At 41.6% G+C, this 14,910-nt stretch overlaps 1 protein-coding gene across 1 annotated transcript in view; it reads left to right on the top strand.

Moving 5' to 3' along the window:
* Nucleotides 1-232: 232 nt before the first annotated feature.
* Nucleotides 233-14,910, top strand: part of TLR7 (toll like receptor 7) — a 19,675-nt gene continuing 4,997 nt past the window's right edge. The window contains exons 1-2 of the mRNA XM_006172018.3: nt 233-344; nt 892-992. Of these exons, the coding sequence (XP_006172080.1) occupies nt 990-992 (3 nt within the window). The 5' untranslated portion in view covers nt 233-344; nt 892-989. The remainder of the gene's footprint in view (nt 345-891; nt 993-14,910) is intronic.

Genomic DNA, 14,910 nt, shown 5'->3' with positions numbered 1-14,910 from the left:
TATAATGCAACAAATAATTATGCAGTCAGATTCGTCAACAGTACTGAGGCTGAAAATCCTACTATAAAAAAGAAAATGGGTCTCCCAAGTTGTTTGGATTTATACATAACATAGCCTCAGTTGTGGTGTTAGAAATAAGAGGAACCTAGTGCTTCTGAAAGCCCCATGTATGGGGTGGCTTAAAGCCAAGCTCCTCCCCCTGCCCCCTAAACTTATCTTTACACTTGGAAACCTCAGGACTAACCTAACAGCCTGGAGTCTCTGTGACTCTACACACTTCCTGCCACCCATCTCTTCCTCTCAGAAGATTCCAGATACAGAATCACTCTATGCAATCAAGAAAGGTATTTTAAATATTGGAATGAATTCAGATAATTTAAGAAAGTAGATGCATGCATTGCTAGAAAGGATTCGGGAGGGATGGAGAAGGAACCTAAATGGTATGCAAAAATATATTTTTTTAAATATGAAGAAGAAAAAAATATATAAATATGAAGAAGATATGTGGTAATCTAAAATATCAATTCTTTAAAGGTTAGACTTTTAGTGACATTGTAACCAGCACCCACAATGAGGTGCCATCATTCCTATGCTCCCTGACATTTACTCCATACTCACAGTCCTAACCCTCTTCGATGGTAACCGCTTGTAACCTTTAACTTTTAACCTTTAGACCAGTTTATTGCAATGTATTTTATATAAGTTTAATAAACCAATATGTAAAAAAAAAAATTCTAGATTATGTCTCTAGCCTATCTAACTGTGAGGAAGTCAATACTATTAATAGACATTTTCAGCAGCATGTTTTTAAGCAATGTTCTCAGCATGTTTTTAAGGGACAGTATTTTGCTACCTTTGAAATGTAAAGTCTGATATTTCTCTTTGTCTTAGTTGAAACTCTTGGGCCCATCTCAGGCTGATCTTGGCAACTCTCATGCTCTGCTCTCTTCAACCAGTCCTCTGTATTCTATTGCAGAACAAGACTAAAAATGGTAAGAACAGCTAAGAGATTCTTAAAAATATTATCTGTAATCTTTGTCGGAAACCATCTGGCAAGAGTGATGTTTAAGAATCTATTATTTGCTGAGGGAAATTGTTTCACAATATTTCATAACTGAAATTAATCAAAGGGATATTTCATAATTTCAAATTAATAAACACTTGTTCTATTCAACTTCCTACAAGAGTTAAATATGTGCTGTGGTAAGAAGGAGCAGATGTTAGAATTGGGGACATAGCTGGTATGAATCTCATTTCTTCATCCTACAGTTCTGGCTTGAAAGTCATACAAATCATTGAATCTCTGATGTTACCTTGTGCTTTTCCTAGCATATGGCATTGTCTGAGTGGCTATGTAGATGGAGGTTATGAGATGGGTACATTGCACTAAGATTGCAGGAACTCTGGGTCAGGAATTGTCAAGGAAAACCAGAACTGGACATTAAAGTGGTATTAGAAGGGTTACTGCAGTAAGAGAAAAGAGACCTTGGTATAGAACTGGGCTCACAGCCAAATATAGCAAAGACAAATGTGGACATATAGCCAAGAAGCAGAATGGAGGCCAGGGGATGGAAAATTACTAAGAGGAAACATTGGGGTAAACTAACCTGGCAAGGTTCTTGCTGAAGGCTGGCCTGGATGATCAGACATCACTTGGGGGATGGGGGAGGATGAGAAGCCTGATCAGATACAGAAAGTGATCACACACTAAGTTGGGGATGGGGAGTGGATTCCTGGTAAAATGACTTAGCAGGATTCCTGCTCAAACTGGCTAATGAAAAGATGGACGCAAAGTCCAAAGGCCTTAGAGGAACCTGACTGAGATTTAATAAAGGAGAGTCTTTGTCAGCACTGCCCTTCCCAGTCACTAGCTGTGAGACCTTGCGCTTGTCACCTAAGCCATTTGCAACTCGATTTCTGTGACTATAAAATGAGCATCATGAGAGAGAGAGAGAGCATTATTATAGCAGTTGCCTTCCAGGGCCATTGTGAGGCTCAAATAACAGAATATTTGTTCCAGTTCCTTACAAATGCTGTGATGCATGTGTGAGTTATTAGCTATACTAAAACTTAATTAGAAAAATGCATCAGTAGCTTTTTTCTGAAATTATTTTGTTGCCCAAATTAGACACGATGAAGAGAACTGACTAAGAACCCACTCTGACTTTGATATCTGAATATTGGCTCCCAGGCACATTTTGTGTTGTAGTTCTAATGAAGCATTAACCTCGGGGCTCTGATGTTACAAAGGAAACAACTACTTCTAGTTTCATTTCCTAGAAACCCACATGTCTATTTTAACGCAAACACATCTGTCTTTGCCCCTTGAAAGATGACATGATAGAAATGATAAGAAAAGAGAGAGCTTACATTTCTTGACCCCTTCCTGAGTCAAGCATCATGTTAAGGGCTTGATGTATACGAGTCTATTTCAGTCTCAAAGCAGCCCTGTGAGGTACAGGTACAAATAAGGTACAGGGGCCAGGCCCTGTGTGGGGCTTTAAGAGGTTAAGGGGCTTAAGTGGACCTGGCTCCGGCAGCCTCACTCTGGAAGTTGAGCTCAAGACCCCTCTGTTCTTCTTTAGGCCAAGCCCAGCACACACTATTACCCAGCCCACACTCAATAAATGTAGGGCTGGATTATGATATCTTAACTGCTCAAGAACCAAAGGGAAATTGGTATATCCTTTATAAGAAAATACATGAAAACAATTTTCAGGAGAAGAAATACAAAAGGCCAAAAAGCACAGGAAAAATATTCAATCTTATTAATAGTCATTTATCAGATCCTTTAATCTAGAAATGTTACCTCCATAAACCCTTCTTAAAAAAATTATCAGGGATGTGGCTCTGGCTCACTGTTTTCCAAAATAGTCTCTACAGCAAGGGCAAAGAACACAGCTTTGTCCCATTTTCAGAAAAGACTAATTAATTGTGACATACCCATTAAATGGAATGTTAAGTAACCATCAAATAATGCATTTTAAGAAAATATTGGGGCCAGCTGGTGGGGTGCTAGTTAAGGCACTAGACTCCCACATGGCCAACTATGGTTTGAGTCCTGGACCTGGTGACCTGGTGGCTTGCTTTCTCACTCTCTGTCTGTCCCTCTCTGGTGAGCCCACATGCCCTATAACAATTTTTAAAATAATAGTAATAATAATAATAAAATTAAATAAACCATTCTAAAAAGAGAGAGAGAATATTGAATGACATGAGAATGTACTTACGGTAGAAAGTCAAATGAGGACTAGCCCACAGCCTGGTGGTTAAGGGAGTCAGATCCCACATGACTGACCATGTGGTTGGAATCCTAGCCTCAGTCGCTTGAAAAACACACCAGGTATATGTGTATGTGTGCCCCAAATCTGATAGAATGGAAAAATGAAAAAGAATGGCTTGTGGTGCAACCATGCTCTATTGGGAGGTGCTTTTTCCTTCTCTCACTCTCTGTCTGTCTCTGTCTTTCTCTGGCAAGTACACACACCTACTGGCAAATAAAAAAAAAATGACAAATGGAAAAAACAAGCCAGAAATGGTTGAATGTCATATATTCCTGATATTTCTAGTGTACATGCTACACAAGTGCTAGCTATTTACTAAAGGTTGGATCACCTGTAATCGAGGTTTACATGAATAAGTGTGCTCTGTGTCTTAATTTCACAAATAACCCAACATTATAATCATTTTACAGCTAAGAAATTAGAGGCTCATGAGGGAAAGTGATTTATGAAAGTCAGGGAGCTCTTAGGCAGCAGAATAAGGATTTAAAATCAATCTTTCCACTGACAAAGCCCTGGTTATTACTAAAATGTTTCTCTCTATGCGAAAAAAAAAAAGTGGGGAGATTAGTATTCGAAGGGAACGGGCCAAAATGTTAGCAGTACTTAAGCAATTTTAAAAGTATAAGCATTGTTCTGCTCTACCCATAGCAAACTTCTTCATGGTTAAATGATAACAGAGACCTGTTTACTAAATTAATGAAATCTGATTATTTAAAAATTTAGCAGATTGTGCTAGAATTTAAAAGCATCATTACAGATTAACCAGGCAGTTCCTTTATATCCCAAGGATAAATAGTTTGTATCTCACAAGCTTACTGAAGTTTAGGGTTGTAACTGGCAAGTATGGCTCATGGTCCACATCCATCCTCCCACCTGTTCCTGCACAGCCCACAAGCTAAGAGTGTTGTCTGTGTTTCAGTGATTGAAAAATCTCACAGTAAAGTTACTATTTCATGATGTGTAACAGTGATATTAAATTCAAGTATCAGTGTCCACGCCAAGTTTTATTGTCTATGTATTTGTTTGCATATTTGTTTGCATATTGTCTGTAACTGCTTCTGCACTACTGGTTGCAAACTAGTCACAGAGTTGAGTAGTGGTGACAGAGACCATACGGCTGGCAAAGCCTGAGATATTTACTGATTGGCTCTTCACAGAACGAATGTGCCAGAACACCATGGCTTATGGAAAACAAGGGCACAGGCTATAACAGCAAGTGAGATTGAATACCTTATGATCTTTGGTGACCCTTGTGATGCAGAACAGCTGCTGAGCTCCTACTTTATGTAGGACTACTTCATATCATTTTATTCTTCAGTTTGAAAACTAAGTCTGCTGGGCAAAAAATGGTAGCAAGCAAATGATTTTTTTTCTAAATCTCCTTTAAAAAAAAAGTAAGTGGTTGGTCAGCCCTCATAGTGCAGCAGTTAAGGGCTGTGCACAGGGAGCCAGATCCTGCGTAGCTGACTGAGGTTTGAATTCTAGTCCCAGTGGCTTGAAAAACACACTGGGCACATGTACGTGTGAGCCCCTAATCCTGATGGGATGAAACAGTGGAGGAAAAAGGATTGTAGTGTAACCATGCCCCTTTGGGAGTGCTTTTTTTCTCTCTGGTGAGCACACACACACTGACAATAAAAGATAAAAAGTAAGTGGCTTACATCCTTGTCAAAAAAAATTCTGCTTCGGTTATATAAGACTGTGGTATTTTTCACTGTACTGTGATTAGTCTCTAATTAGAAATATTTCAAAATTCACAAAAAGGGGGATATTTGGTCCCAAATCTACTAGATAAATTCCTAGTGGAGGCCCAATGTGTGAAACAAACAGCACTTAAGCAACTTCCCTTATTTCTGTGCTTAGTTAGCGTCTAGGGAGATGCACACAACAAAAGCCTAGCTACCAACAAGCCAGTGTCACGTGAACAAAGCAAAAGGACAGTGAATTCCAACTCTAGGCTTTCAACAACCACCGCCCCCCCCCCAGCCCCCAGTCCCTACTTCCTCCACATCCCTTTCTCATTGTTTTCTAGCCAGGCAGCCACCTCTGGGGTTCCACCCAGACCATCCAGCTGCAGGAAACCTGCCCTGATATAAACTGGCTTCCCCTACTTGAGTCATAGGACTCCCTCTTCCAGAAACACAGATTCCAACATCACCTTTTAAACTTAGCCACCTTGGCTCCCCTCCCCAACCCTGTGACTTTGAAAGTCGATTGGGAGAGTAGCTGAGTGCAGGGAACAGTTGTCCTCAGAAGGTAGCAGGCTATACACATGCACCATGGAGGTGCCTGTGGGCTGGACTCTGGCTGGCCTGTTTGGTAAAGAGTAGAGTCTAGAGAGAAGCAAATTCTTCTCACTCAGTGTAAAAATATAATAGACATGTTCCCCTGGCATCAGATAGTCTCATCTCAGGATGAATTTCCATCTGCAAAGAATTTTGCTTACTGTAAATCAAATGAGCAAAACAAGAGTTGTGCAAAGAATATGTGAAAAAGACTGTAAGGGAAAGGCCAATCCAACACACACAGGTGAAGGGTTCCCTTGTGTGGCAGGGGTTGTGGGGATTATGGGGATGTCTGCTACCAGACAAGCACATTCTACTTCCTCATCCAGTCAACTCTCTGACTTTCTTGGAGGACTCTCTACAGTTTCTCCTCTCTCTTTGAACACTAGCATCTCCTGCTAGCTCCTCACTTCTAGCTGATAACCTTGATTCCTACCTCACTGAGCAAACTGAAGCAATTGGAAGAGAATTTCCCCATCCTCCCTTTCATGTACTGACCTGGAGTATCTGCACCTATATTCCCATTCAACCCTCTATTCTATAACAGTTAGCTATGGCACCCAAATGCAATGGCTACAACAATCATATGCTGCTTTCTGCCATGGGTTCTAGGGTTCACTGAGCTCAGACAGGCAGTTCTTGCACTGGGTGTCTCATGAGGTAGCAGTCGGGCAACAACTGCAGCTGGAATCACCAGATTTGGCATCTGGGCTGGGAGGCTCAACGACTGGGGGCTGGAGCAGCTAGGGTGCCTCACGTTCCTCTATCTCCATGTGGTCTCCAGCCAAAATGTTAGCAGTACATGGTGACTGTAATAATGTAGGCAGACTTCTTGTAAGGCTGGCGGCTCAGGACTCCAAAGCAAATGAGGAGAGGAGGTGGGGAGGGGGTGTGAAGGAGAGGGAGAGAGGGAGAGACGGAGAGGGAGAGGGAGGGGTGGGGGTGGGGAATCAGAGAGAGAAAGTGCCATTGCGAACCAGGTGGAAACTGTATTGCCTAGGAACTACTGCCTGTGTCTTTGTTCCTCTTGGCAGGAAACCACCTAGAAATGTGTCTATCTCCAAACCCTCACTTTACTTTCATCCAAGAACTTTGAAGCTGTATTTTATTTGGCTACACCTTCCAAATGTATCTGGTATCCAGCCAGTTCTTACCACCTCCAGCACTGCCACTGGGTGTTTTGCTTAATTCCTGTAACAGCCTCTCCATGCTTCTACTCTTGCCTCTCATTGTCTGTCATGAATACAGTAACAAGCATGATCCTTTCAAAGTGAAAGTCAGACCATGCCACTGACAGCTCAAAAACTTGCAGTGGGTTCACATTTCACTCAGAGGAGACATCACCACCTCTGGAATGGCAGACAAGGCTCTATGTACTCAGAGCCAGCCTCCCTCCCTCTCTGGTATCATCTCCTGCTCTTCTACTCCCCCTGTTACAGCCATACTGGCTTTATTGCCAGTTCTGTGACTATTTGGGCATGTTTCCACCAGAGGCCTTTGCACTGGGCGCTCTCCTCTGAAATGCACCCCCCTGGATATCTTTATGGCCAACTTCTGCCTTTCCTTGAGGTCTTTGTTCACATGTCAACTTTTCTTTTCTTTTCTTTTCTTTTTTTTTGGAAAGGTTTTCACTATAGGGTGCGTGCACTCGCCAGACAGACAGAGAGAGACATAGAGACAGAAAGTGAGAAATGGCCCTCCAGGGGGGATGGTCATGCCGCAATCCCTTCTCCTCCATTCTCCTCTCGGGATCTTGGGCATGCACACACATGCACCCGGCATGAGTTTTAAGCCACCAGGTCCGGGACATGAACCGCAGTTGGCTACGTGGGAGTCCAGCAACATAGCCATTACGCTAACTGCTGGTTCCCGACATGTCAACTTTTCAATGATGTTCACCCAACTTGCTCCATTTAGTTACAATCATGCCCCACATTCTTGATACCCTTTATCCTGTCCTACATCTTCTCCTTCCATAACACATCACCTAACATCCCATATAACTCATAACCAGTGTTTATTTGGAGAATATAAGCTCCAGGAGAGCAGGAATCTTTTCTGTTTTGTCCACTGATATATCCCATGCACTGACAAGAGTATCTGGTATATAGCAGGTAGCAATACATATTTGTTGAATTTTCATTTTTCACTATTTTCTCCCACATTGTTATGATGAGGCTTTATTGTTTCCTTTGTGATTTTATTTTTTAAAGAAAATTTTAAAAATACATGTTCTTTGTAAAATAAAAACAAAAACAAAAAATCCCAACAGCAGAGAAGAGTATAACATGAGAGTATAAGTCCTCCTCTCCTAGTGAAGGCCCCCTTCAGCCCATTGCCCAGAATTCACTGCTAAAGGTTTGTCGTGGATTTTCTCTGCAACTACAAATGTATGTACATATACTCATCATAAAGGATAATATATAATAGGTTATAATATACTATACTGCTTTAAAAATCTATTTTTCACAGCTTCATTGTGGATCTTGCCGTTTTTCATGTCAGTACCTGTAGCTCTAACACATTCTCATTAAGGGACATTTGGTATTCCATCCTTGATGGTGTCCAATTTTTTTTTTTTTGAGAGGTTTTTGCTATAGGGCGCGTGTGCTCACCAGAAAGACAGAGAGATAGAAAGCGAGAGCCACCCCCCAGGGGGGATGGCCAAGCCGCAATCCCTTCTCCTCCATTCTCCACTCGGGGTCTTGGGCACGCACACACATGCGCCTGGCGTGAGTTTTAAGCCACCAGGTCCAGAACTCGAACCGCGGTCAACTATGTGGGAGTCCAGCGACATAGCCATTACACTAACTGCTGGCCCCAGATTGTGTCCAATTTTTAACCATTTCCCCAAACTGATGGATTATCATCTAGTTCTTCCTATTTATACTGTTTCAAAGAGCTGAATCAAACTCATAAAATCATTTTATCCAAAGACGTATACTATTTAGTATAAAAACTAGGTGCACTAGTTGCTTTTCCCCTCTCCGTAGAATCCTTGGAAAGTTCACGGTGGTTTGAAGCTTTGCACAGACCATTTTGAAACAGCAAAAGCCTGAGGTTTGGGGGCACTGTGAAGACTCCCAGTTGAGGACAGACCCTGGCAGATGAGTTTCAAGACACTCTGTGCCAACCATCAGAGTCACAGAAAAAGCACAACAGAAAAGAACAAATGAGGTCAGTTTGCTTAATTCCCAGTTTGTAGATGAGAAAGTCAAGGTTAAAAAAAAAAAAAAAAAGAAAGTCAAGGTTTAGGAGAATTTCATTGGTAGCCCTACATCAGACAGGCTGAATCCTGATTTGACTTTCAGTTCACAAGATGCTAACCCCCAAAATAAATAAACATGAGGAGAAGTCAGACTAATCTTGGTCTTCCTCTAAATTGTTGCAAAATGCAAACCGCTTAACCTCACTTCTGCATTTTTGCCATCTAATAGTTTCCAGTTACACAGTACATGTCCTTCTCATTCCTCAGATTATAACCAGAAATATCTACAAATTCGCAAAGTTTTGGAGATAAAAATGCTCTTTGCAAAGCATGAAGTTAGAAACATCTTACTTTTTCCTATTTATAATCATCTTCTACCACCAAAAACATACTGATGGGAATCTAATATGGATCTATTTTGTTGTTGCCAGAGAGCACATGCGCTTTCCAGAGAGGGGCAGGGAGAGGAAGAAAGTGCCCCAATGGGGAGTGGACACACTACAATCTTTTCTGTTCCATTTTTCCATCCTGTCAGGACTTGGGGCATGCACACATACACACCCCGTGTGGGTTTTCAAGCCACCGGGGTCGGGAATTTGAACCACACTCAGTCATGTGCGATCTAGCTTCTCCCTTGATCAGGCTCCAGAGCCAGCCCTAATATGAATCTAAAATTAGAGGAATTCAGTTCCAAATACAGGTTTGCATTCTACCATCAAAATGATGGATCCAAGAGAATGAGCTTTGCCACTTTGAAGAGTTGTTGATTGAAGCTTTTGTGTGAGGGGTGGGCAAGAAGCATTACCTTTCAGCTTGACTTAGCCCCTGTCTCACAATCTCTTATTTTTCCCACCATAAATTTCTCTGACAGCAGAAAGAGTTCTGTGCTCAATAGGTGTATATGGTTTCTGGCTGTGCAACAGTGGAGGTATTTGGTTCCACGCCAGGCAGGAATGGTGTCTGACACATCATCATTCCCCTACTTCATCTAGCACAGAGTAGACATTCAATGTTTGTTGGATGACTATGTGAGCATATAATTCTTTATTATGAAGGTAAAGTTCCATGTGCCTTTAAATTTGTAAGTTAGGGCTGGCCTCATAACCTAGTGGTTAAGGGAGTCAGAGCTCACATGGCCAACTGCGGTTTGAATCCCAGCCCTAGGAGCTTGAGAAACCCCAGGCACATGTTCTTGCATGCCAAAAATCTCAACAGGATAAAGAAATGGAGAAGACACTGTGGTGTGACCATGCCCCATTGGAGGGTGCTCTCGATCTCTGTCTCTTTTTGGTGAGCACACACACTCTTTGACAATAAACAATAAATAAATTTATAAATCAATAAACTGCCCTAAAGTAGCATTGCTGGACATTGGAGACAATTCATTATAAAAAATAACTCATCCCAAAAGTTTCTTTTCCCCTCAAGCTGGTTTCACTGAAAACGTAACTCTCTCTTTTTTATACTTTACTATTTTACTTACAAGTGAAAACAACCAACCAATCCTCCACCCCCCCAAAAAAAAAACCTGAATTGCACAAAATATAAACATTATAGTGCCAAGTAGAGTGCCAAGAATCCTTTAATTGAAGAGGAAATTAGCCTAAATGCAGAAACATGTTATACCAAGTGTATTAACAATCTGACACAATTTGAAGATAACTGGACAAAACTGAGTCTGAAACTTGGTTTGAAATTGTCTCTCTGGTCTTTACTTTCTCATCAGTAAAATGGGAATCCTCATTTTGCCCTCTCAACCCTTGTGTGAGGGATCAGTGATGTGACATAAATAGCGTGTCTGCCTTAGCACCCGGCATACAAGTGAGTAATGAAAGGCAGCCGTCACTTAAGTCACTTAACACACACACACACACACACACACACACACACACACACACACATACACACATACAGTGGTTGTCCAATGGCTGCTCAACGTGAATGCCACATTTTCCATTTTCATAAAAGAGGTGATTGAATGAGAGAATAGAAACCCCTATGCATCCAAACTCATGCATTCCCATTTCCACCATAATTAATTCACTAATTGAGCATCCTGATTTACCCAGTACACTTGCATATGTAATTAGCTATGATTCACTACCAAAGCCAGGCATATGCAGTATACTATGTTATTTTACAAATCAAATTACTGAAAAATGCATGTCATCAGGCAGTCATTGGAGAAAGGAAAAAGGCAAAATAAAATAACATGGATTATTTCGATCAAATTAAAACATAGACCTGGCTCAATGCTGAGCCTTCAAATTTTAAAATAATGTTAGTTGAAGCTAAGATCCCACTTTAAGTCTGAAGATAGTTCCCAATGGTTTGAAATGGGGAAATTTCCACGCTAAAGGAAATTTCCTTTGGAATAAAGAAATATTTCACATTTTAAAGCTCTCTACTCAAGAATATATTTGAAGTTGGGAAAACTCAAAGGTATACTTTCTCCTTAAACAACAAATTTAGAAAGACTTTGTTCATTGAATCCATGTTTTTTCTTGCCCTCACTAGCTTGATTAGAGCTCAACTTTCTCACTGCAGTTAATCTTCCTTCTGGCATGGGTCTTGAAAATGCAAACTTGCTGGTTTCCTGACTTCCAGGCTACCAGTGCAGCCAGCATGGAGAGCCAAGAGCAGTCTTGCTTGGCATATAGCATTCCAAGGGCCACTTGGACCTGGGCTCAACTGCTAAGCGTTGGACAAGGATAGCCCATCCTGGCTATGTCTGTTCCCAGGAGAGACAAATGAGCTCTGTGCTTTCACTGGGGTTTCAGGCTGAAAGGGCTAGGGCTTCTGAGAGTAAGGATTCTGAAGGAGTCCTTCTGCAGCTCCACTTCCGATCCGTCCAAATGTCTCCTTCTCCCTTTCTTCTGTGGCACTTTTTCCATTTCAGCCATTCTTTTAGAGGCCATCTGGCCCTTTACAGAAAAAATTTGCCAACACCTAGTCTAGACCAATGTTGTCTTATAGAATTTTCTGGATGATAAAAATGCTCTATAGCTTTACCCTTGAATATAATACCCACTAGCCTAGGGTGGTTTTTCAGCACTTGAAATATAGCTAGTGTGAATGAAAGACAGAGTTTTATTTTTGTTTTGTTTTGTTTTGTTTTTAATGTTGGGTGAGGGCACATGTACTTGCAAGAGAGAGACAGAGAGAGAAAGAGGGAAAGTGAAAAAGCACCCCCCATGGAGGATGTTCACACCACAGTCCCTTCTCCATTTCTCCCTTCGTTTGGACTCTTGGGCGTGCACGCACACACTGGTGTGTTCTTGAAGCCACCCGTTCTGGGACTCAAATCACACAGTCTGCTGTGGTAGGGTACCGGTCACTTTATGTCACTGGCTGGCCAGAGACTGAGTTCTTAAGTCATATTTCATTTTAATGAATTTCAGTTTAAGTTTCCACATGTGACTAGTTTCTAGCACATTAGAGCAGCTATAGAGAATTTTAAGCCTAAAGACTCTGTTCAGTCAATGCTCCTCCCTCTCTATTTAATCAACTACCCTTGGGCTTCGTGAGTCAAGGTAAAGGTAATAGTCTCAATAAGATGTCGTCTGGATTGGCTTTCATTATCTGCTGGTAAATGCTTAATGGAAAGCTTGAAAAATACTTCTGGGCATTTACTTGTTTCTTCTGAAAGTTACTGCTTTGTCTCTATCCATTGTATCTGCTTTAGTTCTGGGTAAAGAAGTTGACGATTTTAACCCTGCAAGGTCCCAAAGTAAGGACGTCTTACTCAATTTAAGAGTTCAGGTCTGCAGGCAAAAGAAACGTCTCTTAGCAAAACTCTATTTCCTTTCAGCCCTGCTTGCAGACTGGCTAAATTCAGCCCTATCTCATGTCTCTCAAAAGACTACTAAAAGCAGTAAGAAGCCACCAACACATAGCATCATTATGAATATTGCCAAGCCATTTCCCCTGAGTAAAGTCACAGCTGGTGTGTGTTCTGCCTTGTGATGGCATAACAAAGGTCACCAGCTCTCCAGCCTTGATAGCTGAGTCTTTCTTGCCTGTAGCCTGATGGCATCATCAACATTATAGATTTTAGGTTCTCTCATGGTATTGGGAGATACATAGTAATCTCCAGATTTTATGAAAATAAGAAAAATAATTAATTGGGAGTATGCGAAAATACCCCATGGGATAAGCACAACATATAGTTAAGCTATGCATATAAGAGAGGGGACTTTGAAAACTTCATAGAAGGGCCAAGCCCATATCTAGTGGTTAAAGAAGTCAAATCTCAGATAGCAATTATAGTTTGAATCCTGGCCCTGGTGGCTTGAAAAATATGCCAGGGGTGTGTGTGTGTATGTATGTGTGTGTATGTGTGCGCATGTGTGTCTGTCTGTGTGTGTGTGTGCATGCTCCAAATCTTCACAGGATGGAGATATGGAGGAGAAGGGATGGTAGCATGACCATGACCCATTGGGGGGGTGCTTTCTCTCCCTGTCTCCTGCTCTCTGGTGAGTGCACACACCTTCTGTCAATTTAAAAAGAGAAAGAGAGAGACAGACAGAGAGAGTGTTCTTGGAAAAATAAAATTAAAGTAAAAGTTCATTTTGGTGCAAAAATGAATACTTGTGGTGTTTTGTTTTTGTTTGCTTTTTTGGCAACCTACATTTTATTTGGTCTAAACAGTATTTTAAATTTTTAAAATAAGGAACAATATTTAACATTTGGGAGATTTCATGTTAAAAATGGGGATTTCCAGGGCCAGCAGGTGGCATAGCGGTTAAGGTGCTAGACTCTCACATAGCCTATGGTGGCTTTTCAGCACTTGAAATATAGCTAGTGTGAATGAGAGACAGAGTTTTGTTTTTGTTTTTTTGTTTTTTGTTTTTTAATGTTAGGTGAGGGCACATGTACTTGCAAGAGAGAGAAAGAGAAAGAGGGAAGTGAAAAAAAAGCACCCCCCCCCATGGGGGATGTTCACACCATAGTCCCTTCTCCAATTCTCCCTTCATTTGGAATCTTGGGCGTGCATGCACACAGTTCGAGTCCTGGACCTGGGGGCTTGCTTTCTTGTTCTCTCTGTGAGTTCACATGCCTGATTAGGATCTGATCCATAATCCACCAGAACATCAACTAACGTTTTTTTTAAAAGCAATATTTTTGCGGGACCAGCAGTTAGCATAATGGCTATGTTACTGGACTCCCATGTAGTTGACCACGGTTCGCGTCCCGGACCTGTGGCTTAAAACTCGCGCCAGGTACATGTGCGTGCGTGCCCAAGATCCTGAGAGGAGAATGGAGGAGAAGGGATTGCAGCGTGGCCATCCCCCCTGGGGGGGGTGATTTCTCACTTTCTGTCTCTCTGTCTCTCTCTGTCTGGTGAGCACACATGCCCTATAGCAAAAACCTCTCCCCAAAAAAAGAAATAGTTTTGCTATAGGGCATGTGTGCTTGCCAGAGAGACAGAAAATGAGAAATCACCCCCGGGGGGGAAGGGTCATGCCGCAATCCCTTCTCATCTCCTCTCGGGATTTTGGGCAGATATGCACACATGCTCAGCATGAGTTTTAAGCCACTGGATCTGGGCCTCGAACTGTGGTCGACTACGTGGGAGTCCAGCAATATAACCATTACACCATCTGCTGGTCCATCAACTAAATTCTCAAGGCCCAATAATACTGCAACAAATAGTGCTGTCTGTCTCAAGGAGTTAACTGCACCAACTTTGCCTGATTCTTGCTTTATGTCGATAGTCTTGGCATAATTATTAAAATTATGCATGCATGCGCATGTGTGTGCATGCGTGCACACACACACACACACACAGTCACACACATTTCACTCCTGTAAGTATTCTGCATGATCAGTTGAATGGTCTCTCTGATTATGGGTTATCCAGCCAGTGACCTGATTCTCCTGCTTTCTCTTGTCCAAACGTATGTGATATAAATCCAATGCATAGGGGAAATGCTCATCTCAAAGTCACCTTGGAGATGATTTCCAAAATGATTTTCAAAAACAATCCAAGAGGAAAGCCACCTTATAGAATAGCAGTGCCAGAAAGACAGAAGTATTATGTTTGATAACCAAATGTCATTTAGCAAATTGGGTGACCTTGAGCAAATCAGTTAATATTGCTGAGTTACGTCTTAATTTGTAATTTGAGGAG

This window comes from Tupaia chinensis, unplaced genomic scaffold (assembly GCF_000334495.1).
Source record: "Tupaia chinensis unplaced genomic scaffold, TupChi_1.0 Scaffold150243_1, whole genome shotgun sequence".
NCBI lineage: Eukaryota > Metazoa > Chordata > Mammalia > Scandentia > Tupaiidae > Tupaia > Tupaia belangeri.
Note: the sequence above shows the minus strand (reverse complement) of the source record. Positions and strands in the feature narration are given on the sequence as shown.